Source organism: Xenopus tropicalis, chromosome 5, assembly GCF_000004195.4.
Source record: "Xenopus tropicalis strain Nigerian chromosome 5, UCB_Xtro_10.0, whole genome shotgun sequence".
Classification (NCBI taxonomy): domain Eukaryota; kingdom Metazoa; phylum Chordata; class Amphibia; order Anura; family Pipidae; genus Xenopus; species Xenopus tropicalis.
This window is the reverse complement of record NC_030681.2, coordinates 81,344,699-81,372,304: the sequence shown is the minus strand read 5'-3', so window position 1 is coordinate 81,372,304 and position 27,606 is coordinate 81,344,699. Positions and strand designations below refer to the sequence as shown.

Here is a 27,606-nt window from a genome sequence, read left to right as displayed (position 1 = left end):
AAAAAGAGTTTTCACCAATGTGACGTTCGTTCACCAAAACTTGTCCTACTCTCCTTTTAGTAAATTGCCAATGTTGTATTGTACAGAATTTTCTTGAAACAGTGCAAAATGTTCAAAAACGGTCTGCTAGTAGAAGTTCCAGTTTGTCCAAAACAGCTGGCAGTGAAAGGGTTAAAGGGCTCTTTTGTGTTTATTTCATTACATTAATCAAGCAGGGGATGTAGCTGCATAGAACAAAGGGAGTGATGTGGCATAATCAGGCATGGCTAGATGGACAGGGCTATAAATGGCACTATCCACAGCAGGGAAAAATCGTACAAATATACCATAAATCTATGTCAGCATAGGAATTCCCTAGTAATAAGCAAAATATACTTAAATATAGAGGCCTTTTAAGAAAGAGAGAACTATATGAAAGGATTAGTATAGCCTTTTATCATAAAAGCCCCTAAAACTATTCCATACAGCGCCCAGAATAACATACCTTTCACCCTGCAGTTTCATGTAGATTCTATCACAAGCAGCTCAACTTAAGCTCTCTGAGCTACTTCTTAGTCTAGAATAAAGCTCCACCCCCTTTTTTTTGCTGAGCTCTTCTTCTCCCTCTGGCTGTGAGGATGGTCGAACAGGGGTCTACTGGACATGTTGGATGCCTCTGCTCCAATGGAAATCTATCAGGCATTCTCAGTAGACACCTCTTTGGCCATCTTAACAGACAAAGAGAGAAAGTAAATCTGCATGAGACTGGGCGTTGGAAGAAAGGTATGTTATTCTGGGAGCTATTTAGAGTCAGTTTAAAAAAAAAAGGTTACTTATTCTTTAAGTATATTTAAAGAATAAAAAATGTATTACTTGCACACAACAACTATGATAAAGTATATCATGTTTCATTCATATATATTTTAGAAAATATTTTAAGCAAAGAGCTGTCGAGCTACATTTGTATGTACAAAGGGTAGTGCATTCTTAGCGGCATTATAGAATACTATAGCTAAAATTAAAACACTACATTCCCATTACAAGTAAGCAACTCGTCACAGTTCCTTAGTGAGTCAAAACTAACAAGCTGTAAAGACATGGAACTTTGCAAAATAAATGTAGAGGTTAATGTGTTTAATGCAAGTCTTCAAACTGCTACCATCTGAAAGTCACGCATAGGTTTTAAAGCATAAAAAGCTTGTGATGCAGTCTGTGATAGATCAGCCTGCCGTTCATGATGAATAGCACTGATAAGCAAATTCAGTGTAAGACCTAGAGAAGAAACGTACCACAGTAATCTATACAAAAAAAGTTATTGTGTAGAGTAAGCGTTGTAGCAACAAACCTCTGGAATACGGACGGCTGGAAAGAGGAGATAAAGAATATTGCACTGCAATTTATCTCTTCTTGTTCCCCATGCACCATTTCCTGAAGGGCAGTTTTATTGTTCTCAAAAATTACCATACTGCAAGTAAGGATCCTGCAGTTTGTTTTATGTAAGTTCTATAATAAATAATTTGCAGAAAATAAGCATTTTGCTCACCAAAATAGCAGAAGTAATTGTTAACAATATTAAAAACTCAACATTCCTTAATACAAATAATTTGATATCATGAGTTGAATGTAATGCTTGGTGCTTAAATAAAGTGAAAAAGTAAATCTCCAAAAAGAAACGAAAATTTCCACAAAAACTGATTTAAGCACCTCATAGTACAATTTGGAGATAATGGCATTGATCTGCATAAGCATAAAATGTGCTATAGTTTAGTTACTATCTCAGCCATTTACCATTTGCCTCCCTAAAATTTTACAGCATTTCCGTTTTTCAACAAAAAGCCCCGTCATTATTTGTTTAGATATGAACAATATAAGAATACCTGTAATAAATCTGTCACTCATCTTTAGGTCCATTTAATTATATTAACTGCAGTCAGATTTATTAGGTCTTTCTCAATGTTCAATCAAGTCAAGAAGTCACATGATGCTGCTTGCAATTTATAGGTCGATGTTCAAGATGTGTATATCATTATGTACCAGCTAGCTTACATTAAAGTAGGTAGGTAAATTCAAGAAAATGTAAATTAAACACAAAATGTATTTTAGTTTCATATTCACAAGAAGTAGACTGACCAAATTAGGATAAGGGCAGCACATTAATTTGGTGGGAAGCGCTTTTGCCTTGCAGTGCTGAGGCCCTAAGTTTGATTTCGGCTTAGACACTATCTACAAGTTAATGTGCTTCCTGTGTCTAAGCGGGTTTTTTTTTAGCTGCTTCAATTTTCTCACACAAATCCAAAATACAAGCAGGTTAACTGGCTTCTGACAAAATTGATCCAACTATATGTAAATGTTATAGGAGCCTTAGATTGTAAGCTGCAGTGGGTCAGGGACTCATGTGAATGTTGCATAATGTCTGTAAAATATTTTGGTGCTATATGGGAAATATAATAAATTATACCAGACTTTAAATTATTAACCAGTTTGTATGTAGCACTTTTTATACTGCCATACATTTGAATAATTTTCAAGCAAAAAACTATCTACCAAATCACCCTTTGTAATATTTGTAGACTAAATGCCTGTCAAGAGTCAAAATCTGTACAATACTAACTACAGTGTAAACACTTAGGGGCAGATTTATCAAAACACGAGTTCAATTCCCAAATGGGAAAAATTCGGATTGGAAACGAAAATGTTTAAACGTTAAATGTGGTATAAACATTGACAGTTTGTAAATAGTCTTCACTTATTTAATTTTTTAAGTTACAGGTTTTGTTTTTTAGCAACCAAGTACCAGAATTCATTCTAAAATATACAGTTGGGTCCATAAATATTTGGACAGAGACAACGTTTTCTAATTTTGGTTCTGTACATTACCTCAATGAATTTTAAATTAAACAACTGCAGTTGAAGTGCAGACTTTCAGCTTTAATTCAGTGGGGTGAACAAAACGATTGCATAAAAATGTGAGGCCACTAAAGCATTTTTTTTAACACAATCCCTTCATTTCAGGGGCTCAAAAGTAACTGTACAAATTAAATAGCTGGAAATAAAATGTTCATTTCTAATATTTGGTGAAAACCCTTTGCTGGCAGACACCCTCTTCAGGGTGTCTTCAGGACATCACCAGATGCTGGGTTGCCTCACATTTTTATACAATTGTTTTGTTCACCCCACTGAATTAAGGCTGAAAGTCTGCACTTCAACTGCATCTGAGTTGTTTCATTTAAAAATCATTGTGTTAATGTACAGAACCAAAATGAAAAAAGTTATCTCTGTCCAAATATTTCTATTTATTTATAACTGTATATATAGTAGAGCAACCGAGTAAAGAATAAGCAATACAAATAAGAATAACATTACAACTGAAGCCTTGGTCAGTTTTTGTTGTTGCTTTGGTCAGTGAGCAAAACAACCAGTAAGCATTTTCAACTGCAGGCTGGAAAGAGGATCCGTTACCCAGAAACCTGTTATCCAGAAACTCAGAATAACAGGAAGGGCATCGCCCATAGACTCCATTTAATCAAATAATTAAAATTTTTAAAGATTATTTTCTTTTACTCTGTAATAATAAAACAGTACCTTGTACTTGATCCCAACGAAGGTACAATTAAACCTTATTAGAGACTAAAACAATCCTATTGGGTTAATTTAATGTTGAAATAATTTTTTGTAGACTTAAGGTATGGTGATCTAAATTACAGAAAGACCCCTTATCCAGAATACCCCAGGTCCCAAGGATTCTGGATAACAGGCCCCATACCTGTAAAGGTAATAGTGTTAGAATTATAAAGGAAGAATAACTAAATAAGCTGCTTAGAATAGCTATGAGAACTGCATCTATGTTACAGCCATAAAAGTACCCAAATGTGTGCCTGATATTTGCTTATTCTGAGTACCAGCTAAGTAAACTTAGTTTTTAAAGATAATTACTTTCTGTGTATACATTAAATTCCACCCTGGTTTCCCAATAAAATGCCAACCCAGCATCATTTAAGGGCCATGGTACGCGGGGAGATTTGTCGCTAGATATAAACCTTTACTGACTTGTGGAATACTAGGCAGTTTAGACAAATGATTCTATGATGTATAAAAGTGCAATCTGCATCAAAGTTTACTAACCAGCCCTGTAGCTTTAGCTTCTACAACAGATGCACCTCAATTACTGCTTGATGATTTGTGATAAAATAACCCGTTATAACAGGAAAAAGTCTTGCAAAAGTATTCAGACCCTTTACTGATTCTCTCATGTTACTGAATAACAAACAAAGTAATTGTTTTTCACATTTTATTTCAGACCTTTGACAAATATACTACTTAGTTTCTGTCAATAAATCACTTAAATCAAAATATTAGGACCCATCTGATGTAGAACCAGAGACCTTGGATTTTCCCGCCAATGTTCCTCCTGATTGTGCCACAGGATGATGTCTGCTCACAGCTTTGTAATTAATTTTAACTAATTAAAAATGCCTCAGTATCCAATCATACCTGCAAACAGATTACAGCTGCAGGAATTTCAGTCAGTTTTATTGTGCCTAGCTGACAAGTCATAGTGGAAACTACTGTCAACAGCATGCAAATGAAAGCTGTGGAGCATAATGTCCACATTAAAGGAGAAGGAAAGGTAAGAACTAAGAACGCTTTATCAGAAAGGTCTATGTAAATACAGCCATAAGCACTCACAGAAAAGCTGTATAGTCCTCTATAAAAAGAAACACGGGATTTCTTGTCTCCTTTCTTGTAAACATGTTCTTCGGTATCAGACTTCCTCTCCTTTAGGACTCTTTTGGTTTGGGGCACGAGTCTGCACATCTCTCCCTTCTCCTGCTCCCCCCTCCCATAAGAATTCATAAGAATTCACTCCCCCTCCCTTAGGAATGTGTGATCTGAGCTACCAATGGCTAAAGCTCCAACAGCTACGAAGAACAAGCTAAAATGGCAGCTGCTATCTTAACTAACGGACGGAGCTCAGGTACGGTAAAGCTTTCTGCAGAATAAATATAGCGGTCTAAGTGGCACTAATGTAGCGAATCTATTGGCAGTAAAATGCCAAAATGACTTTCTTTCTACTTTAAGCCTACATTAATGCCCAGGCACATTAAATGCCATATACAGTAAAATTCAAGTTTTGAAACTATATTTAAAGGGGAACAATCGAGAAAATGTTTTTATGATACTGAAAATATAAAGTCCAGGCAAACATTTTGACAATTTATAGCTTGTAAAAATTTAGCACTGTTAGAAAGTTATGGCTAATTATTGAAGCAGCCTCCAATCCCCCACACTCCAGAATCCCTTCCGCAGTGATGCAGAAATGTGTGAGTGACAGAGAAGAGTAAAAGCTGATTTGCTGTGGCTTGTCATGACGCAATACCCCTCAACAGCAAACATGTTTTTTTCATAAATAACCAAGAAATAATGTTCTATGTGTTTGTTAGTGCCTTAGGTGAATGAGACGGAAAGTGTATGACAATTAAAAGGTGAACTGGGTTACATTTATAGACCTTCTTCAAAGTCTTTTTGAGGTTTCCTATTAGATAGGAAAGATGGGCAGGTGGGGGTTGGACTTGGACTGAACAACTCCCACTCCTCTCTGCTCATGACAAGCCGCTGTCAGTACTGAGCCAAGTAAAGCAGATTCCAGTATCTTTTTAAGCATAACTTGCAACTACAGGGTGGTGCCAAGAGTTGTTGCACAACCAAAAGGAATTGGAACACTGAGAAAAAGGAATGCAGAGTGAGCTAATGTTTGCAATTTATCCAATCTTAGTAAATAAGGTAATTAAGCTTTTGGCATGAAATGACTATTTAATTTGAAAGCAACAAATAAAATCTATTTCATCCACATTACTAAACATGCCCCTCTATTGTCTACTCCTTGCATAAAGCATGCTATAAAATTATGGTGAAACAGAAAGGTGCCATAATAATAAAAAAAAGGGCACTAATCTACAAAAGAAAGTCAACTATTTTGTACACTGCTGCTTGTAAATCATATCCTCAAATGACTTCTGCTGTTTGAAATACACATCTCATAAAAATAATTCAATTGAAGTGGTGTGCCATTGAATGAAATTAATGCTACTTTATAAAAGAGGTGTTCCATTTGTTTGTATTAGATAGACACAGTCCAACAAAAGATTGACCCTGGCGTGAAAATGAGTTTGAAAATGGCTACAAGATAGAAGTGGGTATATAGATAAAGTGAGTATTTATAGATTTATTAGGTAATTCAAAAAGTGCCCACAAATTCCACATAATAATATTAAGGAAGACATTAAACTTTATAGGTCTCACCTTAAAGGGGACCTGTCACCCTAAGAAATAACTCCAAATTCTTTTCTATCATGTTAGTTGAGCAAATAAATGTCATCTACACTATATAGATAGTATAAATCATGTTTCCTTTAGTCTTGGAACTATTCAATCACAGCAAGCAGGCAGCTGCCATATTGTAGACACTGTTAGTAAGGCAAGCTTTGCATTACCCCAAAATCTTGTTGGAGGACCAGATGCCCATACCCATGCACTGGCTACGTAATTAGGTGATGAGGAGGGAGGGGAAAAGTGAGAACTGCAGTAAAATCTAGGAAGTGCTGAATGGAAAACTAAAGGTATTGTCTGCCTAAGGCATAGAGGCGGGGCAGGCAATATATGATTGACAGCTGGGATTTTTAAATGCCTTTATAAAGGATTATTTATGGATGTGTTATAAAAAAAAAAAAAGGAATTCGGGTTTCATGTTTAACTAGAAAAAGACTTTTATTATTCAGCTTTTTATGTCTGGGTGACAGGTCCACTTTAAGGATGCAGAGCTGCTTTGGGACCAGTCCTTTAGAAGGATATTATTGAGCTGGAGAGAGTGCAAAGATGTGCAACTAAACTGGTAAAGGGGATGGAAGATTTAAACTATGAGGTTAGACTGTCAAGGTTGGGGTTGTTTTGACTGGGAAAAAAAGGTGCTTGTGAGGGGACATAATTACTCTTTACAAGTACATTAGAGGGGACTATAGGCAGATGGGGTGTTCTTTTTTTCCCATAAAAATGATCAGCGCAGTTAGAGTAAAGGAACTTTCATTGAAACATGACCTTCCAAGTGATGTTGTGATGGAAGATTCTGTTAATGCCTTTAAGAGGGGCCTGGATGAGCTCTTGAACAAGCGTAATATCCAAGGCTATTATAATACTAAAATCTGCAATTAGTATTGATGTTGGTGTGTGTGTGTGTATGTATATATATATATATATTTCTTTTTAGCCCTAGTCCATAAGCGAGCCTATGGAGGATCGGTATAACATCGCGAGTTTTGACGCTGACGTCACGCGAGAGTTCGCCTTCACACAGGAAGATGCGACGCGGATTCTCTTTACTGACTCGGCTGCTGCACAGAACGATGGTAAACTGCCTAAGGATGTATTTAATCGTCTAAACACTCTTAAGAAACGTGAGATTGATTTTTACTTACATGGTTTATACTTATCTGATTATTATAGATCTAAGAAGATTCCTAGGGGGTTTAGATTACGGAATGTGCCTACTATTGGCAGATCTAGTGCAGAGTTTTGCAGTCGTTGGTGTGGCATTTTAAATAAGTGTTCTTTTGACCTTATGTTGTTGGTCATAGAGGAAGTGGGGAAGGAATTGGCTAAAACACGGGCTGATATTGTGGAATTGGAAAATAAGTCCCTACAGGTTTTGACTATGGATCAGTCCAGCAAATGGTTACAGAAGCTTGAATTAGGAATACATCAATACAAACAGGATCTTATTTCTTTTAAACAGACTAAGTTAATTAAAGTTGAACAAGACTACAAGGATAAGAGGGTATATGGTTGGTTGACTGGCCGGGGGGAGGTACCTAGGAGAGCACGCCGTCAGTATAGACGCGACAAGAATTTACTTACGATTGATAGCTCTGGTGACTCTCCCACATCTGATTCAGAACCCACTCGCCCTATAGCATCATGCACTACACAGGAATCGGGTGCACAGGCTATTCATAGCCAGAGCCGTTTTTTAGATCCCGACATAAGAAAAGAAAATTCACCCGGCGGGGGGGGTGGTGGCAAGTCGCAGAGGCAGACCCCCCAAAAAACCGATACAGTAATCTTTAACTTAAGTCAGCATGTGGTAACTACAGGGGAGGTTTCTCTTCTTTCACGTGGCTTATCTTTTGTGCCTGTTAATAATAACAATCCTTTTGACTTTGAGGTGGACTTATTTAGATTCCAACGTAAATTAAAATTAAGAGATCATTTCAAAGATGTCAGGGATCTGTCGTGCGAGAAATTTCGCCCCGTTAGCACCTTTGACCCCCCTAATACCGCCACTTCTATTAAGACGTTTTCCCAAATTGTACAGAGAGATACTAATGAGATATTTGGGAGTCCAAAAAAATTTTTTTCTAATCTGACAAAAGCAGAGAGGGAGGCGATTAGTTCTTTACGCAATGACAAACAACTGATAGTGCGTCCCGCCGACAAAGGCGGTGCAGTTGTACTATTGGACTTGCCATATTATAAACAGGAGTTGCTACAACAGCTCTCCAATACCTATGTGTATGACAGATTACCTGGGGATCCAACTAAAAAATTTAAGCAAAAACTTGACAGGGAATTGGAACTCGCTTTATCAGCAGGTTGGATTAGTCATGATTGCTATAATTTTCTTGTCTCTAAATTCCCTAGGTGTCCTGTCATATACACCCTTCCCAAAATTCATAAAAATTTATCGGCTCCCCCTGGCCGACCTATTATATCGGCTAGAGGATCTTTATTTTCCAATGTTGCTATATTTTTGGATACTTTTTTACAGCCACAATGTACCCGAATGAAATCATATATAGCTGACACAGCTTCCTTACTAGAGATCTTGAGACAAATTGGCCCCCTTCCAGAGAATACATTGTTTGTTACCCTTGATGTTTGTAATCTATACACCATCATACCTCTAGAAGAGGGAATCACTGCCTGCAGAAAAGCACTTGTTGAAAGCCATACAGGGGCCCCACCTATTGAATTCTTGTGCTCTTTATTGCGGTTAGCATTGACTTGTAATTACTTCAGGTTTGAACGGACATTCTATTTGCAAAAGACTGGCACGGCGATGGGCTCTAATGTGGCCCCCTCATATGCCAATTTATATATGAATTCTTTTGAAACTGAGTTTATTTATCCTGTTTATATGGATCAGATCCTGTTATATTGTAGATATATCGATGATATTTTCATTTTGTGGCATGGGGACCACATTGGAGCAACATCGTTCGTGGCCAGTCTTAATGCTCTTCCTACTCCTGTTAAATTTACCTTAAACTATGCTAAAGATATGATTGATTTCCTGGATGTGAGGATTTTTCGAACACCTATGGGTGTTGGTACCACCTTATATCGTAAAGAAACGGATCGTAATACTTTGCTCCATGCTCATAGCTTTCACCCACCTTCTGTGATTAAATCAATCCCATATACACAGTTTCTAAGAGTGTTTAGAATAAATACTGATTTTGCAATTGCCTCACAACAAGCCTTGGAGATGTGTAATCGTTTTATTGAAAGGGGATATACAGCGGACTTTCTTTATAGTGAAATGGAAAAGGCGATTAAGAGAACACGGGGGAGCTCATCTGAGGCTCGGCCAAACAAAACACAGTCTGAACGGATGGTTTTTGTTACTAACTATACGCCGGTGAGTCATGATGTCAACAATGCACTCAAAAAACACTGGCCTATCCTACAATTGGATACTGGCTTACCCTTCACCCAGATGCCCCCTCCAATATGTGCATATCGCCGGGGTCGCTCACTTAGGGACATATTGATGGTGACTGATCTCAAGTCTGAATCAAGTGGAACATGGCTGAAACCCGGCAAAACAGGATGCTTCAAATGTGGTGGATGTATAACATGTGGATGTTTAATTACGGGCAACAAATTTGCTCATCCCCATACTGGAAGAAAGTATTTGATCCGATATAGATTGACCTGTATATCGGACCATGTAATTTATTGTATCATGTGCCCGTGTGGCCTATATTATATAGGTAAATGTGTTACATCCTTCCGGATACGGATGAATAATCATAGGTCCGTGATCCGTGCTGCTTTGGCCTCTGGCGAGTCTGATACTCCTCTAGCGAGACATTTTGTACAACAAAAACATTCACTGCCCATGTTGAGGGCTATTCTAATTGACCACATTCCTCTCCCGGCACGGGGTGGAGATCGGTCCAAATTACTTTTACAAAGGGAGGCCCGGTGGATCCGGAGATTGGACACTATTGCCCCGCGTGGCCTCAATGAAATGTTCTCACTTTCGTTTTTTTTATGAATTCAGCTGAATGACTCTCGATGGAGTGCTATACATTATTTATAACTAATCTTGATTATCTTTATACTGTTTGGTGCCATTGAGATTTATTCCTCCTATGTGAGATCCTTCTGCGATGTTTAGTATGCTATGGACAGGGCTTATGGTTTTAATCTTTTTAAGTCTCCCTATATTTATTTGTATTTATGCACTTACTCACTTTATCTATCCGATTCTCTGGAGTGGGCTATGCTGCTAGCAAGCTAGCTCCATTGAGTTTATGATATTTTGAATATATATCATGTCTCCTTTTTGGGTATGATATCTTTTGTTTCACTTTCAACTATATTTAGGTTTAGCTAGCCTCTGTGTTTATTTAGGCTAGTGGTATTATGACAAAAAGGATTAATTCACATTAGCAATATGATGTACACTTTTAATGAAACTGCTTTTATCACTAGAGACTTTAAACTTATGTGACACATATATTAATTAGGTATGACTCACACACACACACTGTGATTGAGTATGTAAATTTGTTGGGATTTTTTGATTGGTCGAATTTTGTATTTATGGTTGCACCTCACTTCCCTTCCCCATCCTGATGACGATCCCACGAGGATCGAAACGCGTAGATGCGATGTTCTGAATAAACATAAAGAAAACTTTTTACTTTATCCATGCTGTGAGTGCTTTCTACAAATCTGCTATATATATATATATATATATATATATATATATATATATATATATATATAATTGTACAAACTGAAGTGGAGCTAACGTACCAGTCTGAAGACCTAGTCCGAACTCACGGACAATACATATAGAAAGAAACAAAAAGGTCCAGACTTGTTTAAATGAAAAAAGAAAAAATCTTTACTGCATTAGGCAGAACAATTGCATTACTTACAACGTTTCGAGGCTCCCACCTCTTTATCAAGTAGCAAAATAATGAACACAAAGCACACAAGGTATAAATAGGGGCAGGTCCAAAGGTCACTCCTCAAACAAATTACTGGATCCAAGTAGGGACATTCAACAATCCTACTTATAGAATACCCATCGAACAGGGTTCCCCCTTCAGAAAATAAAAGTGCATAACATGTAACATTCCTAATATAAGCAAATTTCTAACAACAAGAAAAAAGAAAATCACACAATCTTCAATATAGAGAAGCCATATTGGAAACAACATGCAAGATGACACATGTGCTTATAACCTCTTTACAACACCATAGCCATCCCCTTTAAGAAAAAATGGTTATATAATACTAGAAATGCTTTCTTTAAGCAATGCTTCCTTTTAGATAAATGCATACAAGTCATATTCTCTATTAAAGGAAAAAGAAAGTCAAAGTCACTTGGGGGTGCCAAAATGTTAGGCACCCCCAAGTGATTTTGACCACCTACCTTTTACCCCGGGCTGGTGCCTCTGTGAGGAGGGAACAGCACCAGCCCGGGGTAGCTGCCAGAGCTTCCTTCCTTCTGTTTCGCTGCGCGCGCATGCGCAGTAGAGTGAAAAGCCGAACTTAAACATTAAAGTCGGCTTTTCACTCTACTGCGCATGCGCCCACCGCTGGCATTCCGGAAAAGGAAGCCAGAACACGGAAACGATCCGCTCCAGGTGCCCCGGGCTGGTGCTGTTTTCTCCCAACAGGGGCACCAGCCCGGGGTACGAGGTAAGCGGTTAAAGTCACTTGGGGGTGCCTAACATTTTGGCACCCCCAAGTGACTTTACCTTTCGTTTCCCTTTAAGGCCCCGTGGATGTAATGTCTGCAAATTGTCAATCCAAAACTTCTCTCGTTTCTGGAGTTGTAAGAGTCTGTTGCCCTCCGATGTGGGGGGGCAACAGACTCTATCACAAGAAACCTCAGTGCAGCCGCTGTATCGCCCCCCCCATATGACCAACAAATCGTCGCTGTGGCGCCACCATTTGAGACAGTGTCACTGGAACAACTCATGTGTGTGTACTGTGTTTCAAAATGACATGCAGTAATTGCAGTTAGGTGGAAGGGAGGTTGTTCTGGCAGGCTTGGATGTAAATAGCTTGTACACCTCTATCCCCCATGATTTGGGGATGAGGGCGGTACGAGATATTTTGGAACATTCTGAGTACAGTCCAACACAAACTTGTTTTTTCGTGAAGTTATTATCTGTGGTACTTCGTAAAAATGATTTTTTGTTCCAGGACACTTTCTTCCTTCAACTGCAGGGGACTGCGATGGGTTCTAATGTAGCCCCCACATATGCCAACATATTTATGAATCATTTTGAAACACAGTAAGTATACACACATGAGTTGTTCAAGCGACACTGTCTCAAATGGTGGCGCTACATCGACGATTTGTTGGTCATATGGGAGGGCGACCTGGAATCACTATTGTTATTTGAGATTAGGTAGTCATAGGCTGTATCTATAGCTTCTTCCCATTGGTCTTCCTGTAGGTTTGGGATAGCTTGGTGCCAGAGTTGGCGGGCTCGATTAAAGGGTGGTGGGAGGCTCTCCATTACCACTTTATATAGGTTGGATAATAGTTTTTTAGGTGTAGGAGAATATAAAGTTTCCTCAAGGGGAGTGGTCTCCTGTGTAAGGGAAAGGGAATTGAACTGGGCTTGGAAGGCGTGACATAATTGGAGGTATCTATACAGTTGGATCCGTTGGTCAGGTGTCCTCTCTTGGAGGTTTTGGAGAGTTGGAAATTGGTCTTCTAGGAGAAGGTCAGATAGTTTTTTAATACCTAAGCGAGCCCAGTATATCACATCAGGCAGGTCATACAATTGCTGGAGAAGGGAGTTTTTCCACAGGGGAAGGTGTGGTGAAGGATATGGCAACGGGCAGCCCAGTAGTTTTAATGCAGTGGTCCATGCTTGGTGTGGGGTTTTAAGAACATCTGGGAGGGCTGTCATGTCAGAAACTTGCCTGTAGGGGTAGGTGCCCAGGCCCTCAAGTGAATGAAGGATTGAAGCTTGGAGTGGCATGTTGGGGTTGTATGGATTAGGTGCAAAGCACCAATGCAAATAATATATTTGTGAGGTTAAGTAATAAAAATAAAAGTGGGGGAGACCCAGGCCTCCTTTTCCTATAGGGGATGTTAGTTTTTCCCAAGAAATACGGGGTGGCTTTTTTGCCCATATGAATGGATTAATTATCGTGTTCAGTTTTTTGAACACAGCGCGTGGAATAGCATATGGAGTGTTGTGGAAGATGTACAGCAGCTTTGGTAAATATATCATTTTAATGATATTGACTCTCCCCCATAGTGAGAGAGGTAATTTCTCCCAGTTTTTGAGCGCCAGGGAAAGAGAGTCTGTTAGTGGATCTAGGTTGAGCTGCCTAAATGTATTGGGGTCCGTGTGTACCTGTATCCCCAAGTACTTAAATGACGTGACCTCCTTTAATGGGGTGTTCGGTATAGCTTGTGCTACTGGGGCAGGGTCAATATGGTAGAGTTGGGACTTGTCCCAGTTGACTTTTAGCCCCGAGTATTTGCCAAAGGTCTGGATGGTTTCTAGTAGAGTGGACAGTGAGGTCCCGGAGTCAGCTAGGTATATCAAAATGTCGTCCGCAAAGAGTGATACCTTTTCGGTGACATTGGCGAAGTTTAGCCCTTTGATATTAGGGTTGTTGCGTATGGTAATGGCCAGGGGTTCGATTGCCAATGCAAAGAGGGTTGGAGAGAGGGGGCATCCCTGTCTGGTTCCACGGTGTAGGGAAAATGCTGGTGAGACAGTGTTATTCACTCTGACTCTAGCTATTGGGTGTTTGTAGAGCATCTTTAGCCACTGAATGAAGCGGGCCCCCAGTCCAAATCTCCGCAACACCTCCCATAAGTATTCCCATTCTATCGAGTCAAAGGCTTTCTCTGAATCCAGGGAGGCTACTGCCCTAGCTCCACTATTGGTATGCGTTATTTGGAGGTTAGTGAACAGGCGGCGGAGGTTAAAGTCTGTCGCTCTGCCTGGCATAAAGCCTGACTGGTCTGGATGGATTAGATCTTGTACTGCCCGGGTAAGTCTGGTGGCTAGGACCTTTGCTAGTATTTTAGCATCCGTGTTAATCAGTGATATTGGCCGGTAGGAGCTGCAGAGGATGGGGTCTCGGCCAGCTTTAGGAATTACAACTATTAGGGCTTCTGCAAATGATGGAGGCAGTGATTGGGAGTCCCAGGCAGCCTGGAGTGTGGTTAGCAATTGGGGAGTCACCAAGTCATTCAGGGCCTTATACCAGTCTGGAGGAAGTCCGTCAAGTCCAGGTGTTTTGTTAGAAGGAAGGGATTGTATCGCAGTCGTGATTTCTTCAAGTGTAATGGGCGCGTTTAGCCAGGCTCTCTCTGTGGGGCTCAGTTTGGGTATATGTATAGAGTCTAGGAAATGGCGGAGTTGTGGGGCTGTATATGTAGCTGTAGAGCTATATAACTTTTGATAGTAGGACGCAAATGTTTCCGCTATCAGATAGGGCTCGTGGACTATGTTACCAGTTTCGGTCTGTATGCGTGATACAGCTATGGAAGCCTGTTGTTGTTTGGCTAGTATAGCTAGTATTTTGCTATTTTTGTCCACTATTGTTATTTAAGGATCATTTGGATACTTGTGTCCCATCCATTGGGTTTACCCTAACATATAGTACCGAATCAGTCACTTTTTTGGATACTACGGTGTATAATAGAGATGGGCAATTGCTGTCAGACATATTTGTAAAATCGACTGATCGCAACAACCTACTTAGATATGATAGTGCACATCCTAGGGCTAATGTTTCTTCTCTCCCTAGATCCCAACTCCTCCAGGTCAAACGCATAATGTCAGATGGTGAACTATTGACTACAAGGTTGGATGAGATGACATCCAAGTTTGCACAAAGGGGATATCCATCTGAGCTGTTGAATAAGGAGGTGTCTTATGTGAGGGGTTTAGATCGTGGAACTATCATACAAGAAAAAATCCATGAACTTAAAAAACATACCAGAATACCATTCGTACATACATATCAACCCTAGAATTTAAGGTACCACCTTTGCTATCTTATAGGCGCCCCCATAATCTGCGTGACAGATTGGTGAGAGCTGATCTGCGTACGAAACGTAGTGATCCACAGAGGTTATTTTCTCCTTTGAATGGCTGCCTCCATGGCTACATAGCAGCTTATTTATATAAATTATGGTAGACTTTCTGAAGTAAACACACAACTTTTACCAGTGCAGGGCAGGTGTAACCAGTGCTCAAGTGTAATACACACAGATTCTTTCACGCATCCTTACTCCGGTCGCAAGTTTGCTATTAACGGTCACTACACATGTGACTCTGAATATGTACACGTGAGTTTATGTATGTAAGTGCATAGATAAGTCAATATAGGTTTGTGTGTATGCTGGGTACACTTGGAAGGGCTTGGTCATATATGTGATTATATTGTGCATCTATACGGATTATTGTTACTATGCACTCTTTGCTACCATAAATTTGCTAAAAGCCATAAATTCAAATAACTTTTTATTGTGTTCTGTTTTTGCAAAGCAATTGGCTATGTTACACAGCACCCAGTTACATAGTGGCTATCCACAGGAGTGCGATAACTAATCAAACCCCGCTTGCCTCAAACTGTGGAGAATCTAAAGTATTACTGCTTTTGGCAAAATTACTATAAGCATCAAGTTGTGTTTAACCTGCATTTGGCACATGCATGTGCCTGAATGAATACAGACCAATAGGTAGGATGTGTTTCATCCTACACTTGCAGAAGGGATACACCACAGGAACACAGGGAAAAACATCAGTGTGTAAGAGGCCTAGGACCTTTAGCCTTGCCAAACTATTTAACACATTGGAAAACAAAACCTAAGAGAAAAGTAAACGACAACAATTAAACAACCCTCACTTTACAGTATCTAGTAGAATTAAGTCTAAAGCAACTGGACGTTCTGAGAAAGTGTATGGGAGGCAAGTTACATTCTCTCTCCAGTAATGACCAGGACACCTTTAATGCAATGTTTTGCCACTTTTAATCAAGTCTATGTAAATGAAGAAGCTAGTGATGTGTATGGGGAGTATGGAGTCTACACAAGCCTCCCATGTGAGGGAGGTTGCACAGTTTAAAAAAAACAATCAACTCAGCAACCTTAAAGTCATAAACTTAGTCCTTCTGCCTTTGCTTTTAGCTAATGAATAAAAACAAAAGGCTGGGGGGGGGGGGGGGTCTGATATGCTGCTAACCTGATGAACTATGGTCTTGTACCAGACTCTCAAGGGAGCAGGCATTCTCAAGCAGAAATATAAATTGTAGATTCATGTCAAGCCAATATTTGTACTTACAGAACTTAAAGGCTATACTTAAGTCAACAAAATTTTTTTAATGCCTATGTGGGAAATTACTTTTTATTTTATTGTCTTTTGCATGGCTTGGAAATGTATTTAGATCATTGACAATTCTATAATTTTATTGAGTAGCGGATCCTACACTGAAATGTGTTTTCTCTGTGATATTTAAAGTGCAAGAGAAAGCAAAACAAGTCTTTAAGAACACATTTATCTTGAAATTTAGACCATTATTTGAAGGTTAATAAATAAATAAATCCCTGTAGGATTGTTATGCCTCCAATAAGGACTAATTATATCCCAGTTAGCATCAATTACAAGGTACTCTTTTATTGTTTTAGAGAAAAAGGAAATTATTTTTAAAATTTTGAATTCTTTTTTAAAAACTCTACGGGAGATGGCCTTCCAGTACTTCTGAGCTTTCCGGATAGCAGGTTTCCGGATTACAAATCCCATACCTGCATAGTGGTGGAAGCATCATGCTGTTGGTCTGCATCTTGTCAAAACAAAAGAAAGTACTGATGGTGCAAAATGGAAACAAAGGAACGTTTTTTTAGTCTGCTAAAAAAGTGAAGTTTGGATGGCAGTTCGTCTTTAACAGGACAAAGATTCCAAACACACAAGGGAAAAGCAAGGCTTTAACAAAAAGATAAATGTACTATAACAACATAGCCTAGACAAAGATCTCAACTCAATACAACTAAGAATATATGGAAGTATTTATAACTTACCCTGGCGACTCTACCTGTCCTGAGTGGGTTGGCAACTACTGGGTCAAGTATGTTAAGCTAGGTACTGCCTGCCTGACCAATATTTGGTCAATAATTACTTATTCCATCTGCACATTTATAAAGAATCCCTTTGGTTTAAGACCACTTTGGCAGGCGGATGCAGTCCTAACCCATAGGGTTCCTATAGGCCCATGCAATCTGATCATAGGCATCTACACATGGGCCAAATCAATAAGATTTACTTATTTAGTGACTTCACTAAACAAGCAGGTGGCCAGGTTTAAAGTACATAGTTACATAGGGTTGAAAAAAGACCAGAGTCCATCAAGTTCAACCCATCCAAGTAAACCCAGCACACACAACCCACACCTACCAATATATACACTTACATACATAAACTATATATACAACCACTAATACTAACTGTAGATATTAGTATCACAATAGCCTTGGATATTCTGATTGTTCAAGAACTCATCCAGGCCCCTCTTAAAGGCATTAACAGAATCTGCCATTACCACATCTCTAGGAAGGGCATTCCACAACCTCACTGCCCTCACCGTGAAAAACCACCTACGCTGCTTAAAATGGAAGCTCCATTCCTAAAGGGGTGACCTCTGGTGCGTTGATTGTTTTTATTGGAAAAAAGAACATCCCCCATCTGCCTATAATCCCCTATAATGTACTTGTACAGAGTAATTATGTCCCCTGGCAAGCGCCTCTTTTCCAGAGAAAACAGAAAACAACCCCAACCTCGACAGTCTAACCGCATAGTTTAAATCTTCCATCCCCTTTACCAATTTAGTTGCATGTCTCTGCACTCTCTCCAGCTCATTAATATCCTTCTTAAGGACTGGAGCCCAAAACTGCACTGTATACTCAAGGTGAGGCCTTACCAGGGACCTATAAAGGGGTAAAATTATGTTCTCATCCCTTGAGTCAATGCCCTTTTTTATACAAGACAGCACTTTATTTGCTTTAGTAGCCACAGAATGACACTGCCTGGAATTAGACAATTTGTTATCTACAAAAACGCCTAGATCCTTCTCCATTAAGGATACCCCCAACACATTACCATTCAGTAGATAGTTTGCGTTTATATTATTTCTACCAAAATGCATAACTTTGCACTTATCAACATTAAACCTCATTTTACAGTTACACATGTATTATCTGATTAAGTTCCACAAATTAAAGCACATATGCTTGCAAAGATGGGCTACCATAATTTATATAAATAAGCTGCTATGTAGCCATGGAGGCAGCCATTCAAAGGAGAAAATAACCTCTGTGGATCACTACGTTTCGTACCCAGATCAGCTCTCACCAATCTGTCACGCAGATTATGGGGGCGCCTATAAAATAGCAAAGGTGGTACCTTAAATTCTAGGGTTGATATGTATGTACGAATGGTATTCTGGTATGTTTTTTAAGTTCATGGATTTTTTCTTGTATGATAGTTGGTGGTTGGTGTCTTCACCCACTTTTTCTAACCTGGAACTGCACTTACCTAGCAACTAACTCTGCAAATTTTAGGGACCCTAGAATAGTCAAAGAACAGCAGCAGTTTAAATTTAAACCAGTAAAAGTCAATAGGTGAATTGTGATTGGTAGGTGTGCCTCCTTTTTTAACCTTAAGTCGAAGTCACCCAGTGACAAACTGCAAAATTTAGGCACCCTGGCATAAATAGTATGAGAATGACAGCATTTTAAATTAAAACCATTAAGATATTCAATGGATGAAATCTGATCTTTTAGTATTTTTGAACTGCAGTCCCCCAGTAACCAACTTCACCACTGAATAAATATGGTGAAATGTGATTGGCTGTTGGTGGCTCCACTCACTTTTTCTTTGACACTCACAACTTTGAACCGCAAACACCAAGTGACTAACTTTGCAAAGTTTAACAACTCAGGAATTAATACTTAAGTAAAGGCATCAGTTTAAATGTAAACCAATGAAATGTAATGGGTGGAACCGGATTGGCTGTTGGTGGCTCCACCCACTTTCCTACATGTTTAATGCCAGTGTCCCCAAACTTTTCAAAGTTTGTCACTGGGGGACTAACATTAAAACCTTAGTCCCCCAGTGACAAACATTGAAAAGTTTGGGGACACTGGCATTAAACGTGAAAATGGCAGAAGTTAAAATTTACCCACTGAAATAAATTAAAGAAATGTGATTGGCTGTTGGTGGCTAAATCCACTTTTTCTAACCTTGAATATGTAGGTACCCAGTGACTGACTGTGCAAAGTTTGGGAACTTTTGTATAAATAGTGTGAGAAAGGCAGCAGTATAAATTTAAACCAATCATATTTAATTGGTGAAATCTGACACTGATGTATAAAGTGCGAGAATGGTAGCACTTTAAATTTCCCTATTAAAATCAATGAAATAAATCAAACTTTTCAAAGTTTGTCACTGGGGGACTAACATTAAAACCTTAGTCCCCCAGTGACAAACATTGAAAAGTTTGGGGACACTGGCATTAAACATGTGAAAAAGGCAGAAGTTAAAATTTACCCACTGAAATCAATTAAAGAGATGTGATTGGCTGTTTGTGGCTCCACCCACTTTTTTCAAACCTTGAATTGTTGTCACCCGGTGACTAACTCTGCAAAGTTTGGGGATCCTGGTGTAAATTGTATAAGAATGGCAGCATTTTAAATGTAATTAAAAAAAATTCAATAGATGAAATCTGATCTGGCTGCTGGTGGCTCCATCCACTTTTTCAAATCTAAAAATGCAGTACCCTAGTGACCAACTGTGAAGAGTTTTGGTACCCTGATTAGCTGTTCACAGCTCCGCCCACTTCTGGGCATCCAACAATCATTATATTTTCATTTAGGCTGACCCCATGACTATGTGATTAAAGTTTGGGGAGTGTAGCCCCAAACCTGTAACCCCATTAACGTCAATTGGTAAAATTTGGTTGGCTGTTGTTGGCTCCTCTCACATTGGGTCATCCAACAAATGTTGCTGTTTCGTTCGGGGTTACCCCATGATTATGTTATTCAAGTTTGGGGAGTGTAGCTTCAAAGCTATAAGAGTGGCAGCAGTTTGAAAATCTTTCCACTCAAAGTTAATGGAAAAATTGGGGTGTTCAGAGCGGCGCCACAAAAAGACAGGGGGCGGGATCGATTAGAAAAGCACAAGCAACCTGCTCCACTATAGAGCGAAGAAGTGTGGAGAGTTTGGGCTCTGTACATCTAAAACTGTAGGAGGAGTAGCGTTTAGAAAATGGGGGGCGCTAAGAATAAGAGAAAGAAGCAGAAGAATAAGATGAAGTCGAACAACATAATGTGGGTTTCTTCAAACTAACATAACACTAAAAAGAACTAAATATTAGTGCAGAACAAGTGCAGAATTTTTATTCAATAAAATTAGAACATAAGCCTGTATAGTTTAACAAGGCTCAATAACCATATTGCTTACTAAATCCACACAGCCACAAAAACATATAAATTAATCATGTAAGACACGTGCTTTCTTTGCCTTCAGTATTTCATTATGGCAATTTCTATTCTGCAAAGATCATGCATGCTACAATAAGGTACAATTTTAAATGCACCAGAGTATTTTATCTGATAAAATTAAATGTGTAATATACAGTATTTTTCTGTGCAGTTTACATCTACTAGTAATTCAGCCCATTGTCCTGTATGTCCCTAAATTGAGTTGTTCAGGTATTTGCCCCAAAGCTGAGAAATATTACAGGATAGTAAGGACAGACAGTATATATATATATATATTATATAATTGTTGTTTTTTTTTTTGCAAATTGAAGGGAGAATTATGACCACAAAACTATAGTGATATTAGCTGTTAAGCTTTTCATAAGATAGTACAAACATGGTAATTTATGCACTAATGTGTCTAACTTCACCCAACCCTGCTTACTTGGTGAAATTTTAAAAGCAACAAAACATTGCAGAAAGAAAAGGGTTTATTGATTTTGTAATAATTCCTATGCATTAAGAGCATAGAAATCCACTTTTTATTTAGCCCATTAATTATATTCTGCAAGTAAAAGGAAAGGGAAATGGCATGTAGCAAAGAAATAAATCCCATCTCAAGCACCTACTTTAGGTAAAAAGCTTCAGCCATTTATCATAGTATTTTTTTTTTTTTTTTTTTTTTTTTTTAAGATGGCATTTTTTTTCTACCTTATGCAAATTGAATGTTTCACATTTAAACCAACGAAACATCAATTTATAAAGACGACTTGGGGAAAATAAATTCCTAGTTATAGAATAAAATGAACTAAACAGCATGTTCTTTTCCTACAGAAAATGATGTTTTCTTTCACTAATCAAACAAATCTTTTAGAGGGAGCAGAGAAATAATGATCATCGCTGTGATTTCTACAAATTTGAATTTACAACTTTTTATAAAGAACATTTCCTTATGGTTTACAGAGACCCTGTTTGCATAAATCTGTACATTTTCCCACTATGATTTGGGTAACATTTATTGGCTACCATACCTTAAAGAGAAAGTACATCCCTGAACACTGAATATTGCATAAAAGAGTCCATATTAAAACAATACTTCATCTAAACAAACTATTTTTATACAAATATACTTTTCTAGTAGTATGTGCCATTGGAGTCCTCTTTCAAAAGAAACACAGGATTTCTTGTCTTCTTTTGTGTACACATATTCTTCTATGTCAGATTTCCTGCTCTCAGAAAAATTCTTCAGGGCAGAGCAGGAGGATGCTCAGTTTGCTCCTCTCTCCCCCTCCCTTTTCCTCCTCCCATAGTAATTTGTTCCCCCCTCTCAACTCTGTGTAATCTGAGCTACCAGCAGCTAGAGCTGCAGCATGGAAGCTACTGAGACCAAGCTAAAATGGCAGCTGCTATTGTAAAAAAACAGAGGGAGCTTCTAAGGCTGTTTTACTCAGGTATCGTAATGATTTCTACAGAATAAATATAGCGTTCTAGCTTGCACTATTGTGATTAATCTATTGCCAATAAAATGCCAAACTGGCTTTCCTTCCCCTTTAACTGCCAACGATGAAAGGCGTACTTTCCAAATCAGTTATATTTTTGTGCATAAAATAAGTTTCTGGTATTTGTGTTTATATTATGGAATTTTTTTTTTTTTTCATTTTTAGACATTTAGAAGCCTATATCTTGTTACAGAATTGGAATTACACCAAAATGTTACCATATTTTGAAAGCTTAGGCTGTTCTGAAAAAATACAATTTATTGTTTTCCTGGGTAAAGTAAAAGTCCCCCTGAGGAAAGTCTCCTAAAGTGAAACAGTGCAAAAACGGTCTGGCAATACAAGTTCCTCTTTGACCAAAATAGCTGGCAGTGAAAGGGTTAAAACCGTTCAGAAGAGTCCTTATATTTGTACCTAAAAATGTGTGTGAGATATGCTGTTGCAAAACCCAAGATTTAAGATAGTTTTCAGCAATGAAAAAAAGATCTTAACTTTAGTTAATCTAATGCTATTTGAAAGATAGAACAAAACCTCATAATATGGGAAAGTACTTTTGGAGTAGAAAGATATGGTTACTCATTTCGGATTGGCCCTAATTTTGGGGGATTTTTTTTACCCCACAAAAATGCAGTAACTGTGCTGAATTTTCTTTATCTAAAGTGAACTTCCGAGGCAATTTGTATGCACTAACTTCATTTTGGGATTTCTAAATGCCAGATATTTTGGTAATCCTATGTACAATGGGCATCAAACTGTTAGGGGACCCTTGGCTTTCATATTTAGGATGTTGGCACCTATATCTATGTTGGAGATAAGATGCTAGAAAGTGGAATTTTTATAGAAACTGCATTCAGAAAAGCATTGCTGTTTGGTACTTAGGAGTAGAAAGACATGGTTACCCAGTTCGCGTTTGGCACAATCTGTACTTTTAAAAAATCTATTGTTTACTGGAGTAAACCTAATTTTCTAGGATTTTTGGCTTTGGAATCTAAAGTATGCCCTATTCTGCTGTAATGTTTGAAAATTCAGTAATTTACTGCTGGAAGAAGTCAGAAATCCCCATAAAACTATACATATCTGATATTGGCACATTCAAGACACATTAGGCTTTTTGTACAATATAATTTTTCTGGTATAAATCCCTTTATCATGAAAAATAGCAATTTTTCTTTTCGTTTTTTTTTTACCAGAAGTGAAAATACACAAAAAAAAAAAAGATTTGGAAAGTTCAGATTATCCTGAAAAAATAAACAAAAGACAATGTATAGTTTTCCAATGTAAACTAAAAATCCCCCTCCCCCAGGAAAGCCCCTAAAGTGAAAGAGCACAAAATGTTCAAAATCCATCTGGCACTTAGTGCAAATGAAATGCAAAATTCTGCTGCCACTTAAGGGGTTAAGCCTTTCACAGTTTACAGGCTGACAACAGCAATATTTACTTTAAAATTTCACTCTCTTACCTCGTCCAAATCTTTGATGTAAACTGGTTTCTCTTCAAATCCAATAGGCATTGGTTCAGAAACAGGGATTTTTACTTCTTCAAAAATTTTGTTGTTTTCTCTTTGAATCCCCTCTGGGAGAAGTAGCTATTAAAAATAAAAATAATATGAAAAATGGAGGTGTATACTATTCAAGTTCCCCATAAATGAAGCATTAATAAATATTTAACACCTTTGTATAGAATCTTTTATTCAAAATGCTTCAAACCTGGGGTTCTCTGGATAAGGATTTTTTTTTTCTATTATTTAGATCACCATACCTTAAAGAAGTAACCCTTTTTTTTAAATAACTAAACAACATACCATAGTCCCTGCATTCAGTCTGAACTGTTTTCTGATTTATAAGTTAAAATATTCTGCTCCTTTCCTCTTCTTTCTGGTACAGTGTGAAGCCCCGTCCCCTCCTCCTATTTAGCTAGTCTCATCTCTTCTACCAGGAAGTAGAGGAAAGAAGCTGGATAATTCAACTTATAAGTCAGAAACCAGATCAGACTGAATACAGGGACCTTATTCTGGGGGATGTTTAGAATAATTTTAAAGACACTGTGGCTTTTATTTGTCCTTTAAGACAATGTGTAAATAATTAGAAAAACAATGACAACTACCAACCTTTGCACCACCAATAAATGCAGATGTTTTCATGGCTTCGGCATGTGAATCATAAACATGTGGATATTTAATCCTTTCCCAATAGTCTCTTTCTTTTCCTAAAATTGGCATGGTCCGCGCATTGGAAAGTGCATGTTCTCTGCAAAATGTTCACAATTCTAGTTAACTTTAATAACACAGTTATTATTAATATTACTTAGTAATAATTAACAATTAACACTCCAAAAAAACAAACAAAAAGGCCGTAGATATTTTTGTAAAGTTCTAATTTAGGATTACCAGATAGGATGCCATTAAAGAGAGCTTTACTTACTGAGCTTACTGAATATAAATATATAAAATATATTTTTTTAAAGATTACAAAGTAAAATGATTTACACTGGAACAAAGGAGTAATCAGTGTTGTAAAATATATATTGCCTTTAAAAGAAATAGTGGCAGTATTTATTATATTTTTTGGTTCTAAATTATGCTGTTTGACCACTGTATTTATACCAGTATTTTACAACTGAAGTAACCCATTAAAATCAATAGAAAAATTCCCTTGCTTCAGGCACAATATCTAAACTTGGCCACAAAGAGGCCAAGACATGTAATATCTGGTCAACATACATACTTGGATGCACATACTGCATTGCATTGATCTTTTCAGGCTATGGGCTCAGCGACTGGAAAGCTGAGAAATAGTTGTTCTGTTTATCTCAATTATTTCGAATAACAGTACTGAAAAAGAGGCTGCAACCTGAATGAATCACACAAGTTTGTTCAAATGATCCCAAAGGAGCCCAATAGAGGAACTTGTGGTCAAACATCAAGCATTCATCATGTTTAATGGCGAGCTTAATAGTTCCAATGTATGAATCGATCACATCCTGTCCGGCTGTGCATCACTGCAACTCTAATTACAATTTTATAAGTGCTATAGTACCTATAATGTTGCAATATGACATTATATGCAAATGCCTTTCGTGGATGTTTTTCAAAGATAAAGAACTCGGTATTTAAAGTACATTTAGATGTTTCAACTTTAAACTTCCTTTCAGACTTTTTATAGATGAGAGTTTATATTGCTGATAGTCATAATCAAATAAGCAATCTGGGGGGGTGCAGACAATAAACATGCTAACATACTTTCAATAACAACAAATATGGCAAATTGTATTATTGCAAATACTTCTTAACAGGTATTGGTCATTCAGCAACTGTTTTAGGCTCCATTATTTACAGTGCCACTGTCCTCTCTCTCTTTCTGTAAAGTAAAAATGTAGAGATCACACACACTTTATGGGCTCAATATTTAAAAGCTAGGCCAATTTTTTTTCTGCAGGAAAGCAATGCCTTATTTGCTTTCCCTTTTTTTCCCTATATTTCAAGATGACAACACAGAAAATAGCACCCATTAATCTCTAGAGGAAAAAACAGATAGTTTCAATGCATTTAGTACAGACTTCATAAATCTTAAACTAGTGGTGTGTACAGAGCACCTAAGGAAGATAGCTTACCTCCTTAATCTGCATTTTTAAACCATGTGGAAGCGACCAAGCAGATTCTAATTAAGCAGATCACTGCTTTCTTATCCCAGAAAATTAGGTTTTAAAAAAAAAAAAAAAAAAAACTATACTTGTGTTAGAACGTGACATGAAGTTGAAATTGTGTAATCTCTATAGCTGAACTTAAGGAAAATAAATGATTATGAAACATTACAGCAGCAATTACAGCCATAACATTTTTTAGCTTTTGGCATTTATTACCTTTGCATCCGTAACTCTCTGGGATCAAAGCCTACAAGTCCTTCCCCTGAAATGTCTCCGTCATCTCCCAGCCGTTTTTCTCGCTTGGCGTTTCTTTTTTCTTCTCGACGATACTGTTTCATTAGCTGCTTCTCCTGCTCAGACTGAACGGTAACTTGACATCCATAATTAGGTTTTGTGTTTTCCCCATAATTTCTCATGCGCTGCTCTGAAACATAGAATATGGACAGTACATTGCAAACAATATTTATTTTTCCATGTACAGACATTTCATCTTAGCAATAACCAAAAGAAGGAAAAACAAAAAACAACAATTTAGTCTTTGGTAAATGCTGCTAAATGCATTTAAAAGGCAACTTTTTATAGTATAGGCCTAGCAAGGTCTGGAACATTCATTAACCAAAAAAGTACAGGCTGGAACCTCCCTCTATTAAAAACTATAGGGTCCATCTTTAAAACAATAAATGAAATTTAGAAACAAGACCCATGGAATAAATCAATCCAGTCACTGAACAATTCTCTACAGTTTCTGAAATATTCAAATTACGCATTACTATTCCCCTCTCAGCTATGTCTCTACATGCAGTCTCTGTAATGGAGTCAGTTTTTTAAAGGCAGTTAGCTCTAATACATAATGTAGGCAAAGAAAGCTCAAAGTATTAGAACTGTCCTTCAAAGAAAAAGACACAAAGCCTGAATAAAGAGAGATTGCTAACGGAAGATTGTGAAGAGTAATTTGATTGTTTTGGTGAAACAATACAGAATGTTTAAGAAAAAGTATTTCTAATTTATTTATTTAACATTCAAATGTTGTTAAACATTTTGAATGTTTCAAATTTATTTTTTTCATGGTCTCGCTTTGAGTGGCATTATATGATTATATATGATTGTAAGATGGCCCAAACTCATTTGGGACTCTTGCACATAGGCATATTTTCAGCATCATTTTGAGTGCATATATGTGTTTTGTTAAACACAACAGTTTTATATAAGCATCCCTTTACTCTAATGTCTCTTAAAGGCACATCAAGTGCAGTCAAATACAGCATGTTGAGGTAAAAAAAAAAACAATAAAACTTGACTGCAATAAGCTATTGCACTGTGTCTGATACAACCGCTTTCTTTTTGTGCAAGCAAAATTGCGTGTGCATTTATTCACAAATTTGGCTGAAACTGAGCAGGGGTTTCTATGTTGTTCAGCATGCAAGTGACATGCAAGCTCCACCTGTTGATGCTGGGCATGAAGGGAACCCTAGGGCTATCACTTGGTCAGAAAGCAGCATATAGCTCCTGGATTCCCATGTGACAATAGGCACAGCAGTACTCGATTTGGAATGGAAGGCAGGACTGTGCGGCACTGAGCACAACTATTCGAAAGAGGGCATTTTTAAGTACCTTTAATAAATGGTTTAAACAAGTCACTGTGCAGAAAAGTGCTTTCGCGTTCATAAATTACTC

At 37.8% G+C, this 27,606-nt stretch overlaps 1 protein-coding gene across 3 annotated transcripts in view; it reads right to left on the bottom strand.

The window, feature by feature from the left end:
• ascc3 (activating signal cointegrator 1 complex subunit 3) overlaps nt 1–27,606 on the bottom strand; it is a 316,582-nt gene that overhangs the window by 243,370 nt on the left and 45,606 nt on the right. For all 3 annotated transcript variants that reach the window (XM_031901620.1, NM_001374735.1, XM_031901619.1), the window contains 3 exon segments: nt 26,149–26,356; nt 24,398–24,536; nt 23,750–23,875 (listed from right to left, as the gene is read on the bottom strand). In XM_031901620.1, coding sequence (XP_031757480.1) covers nt 23,750–23,875; nt 24,398–24,536; nt 26,149–26,356 — 473 coding nt within the window.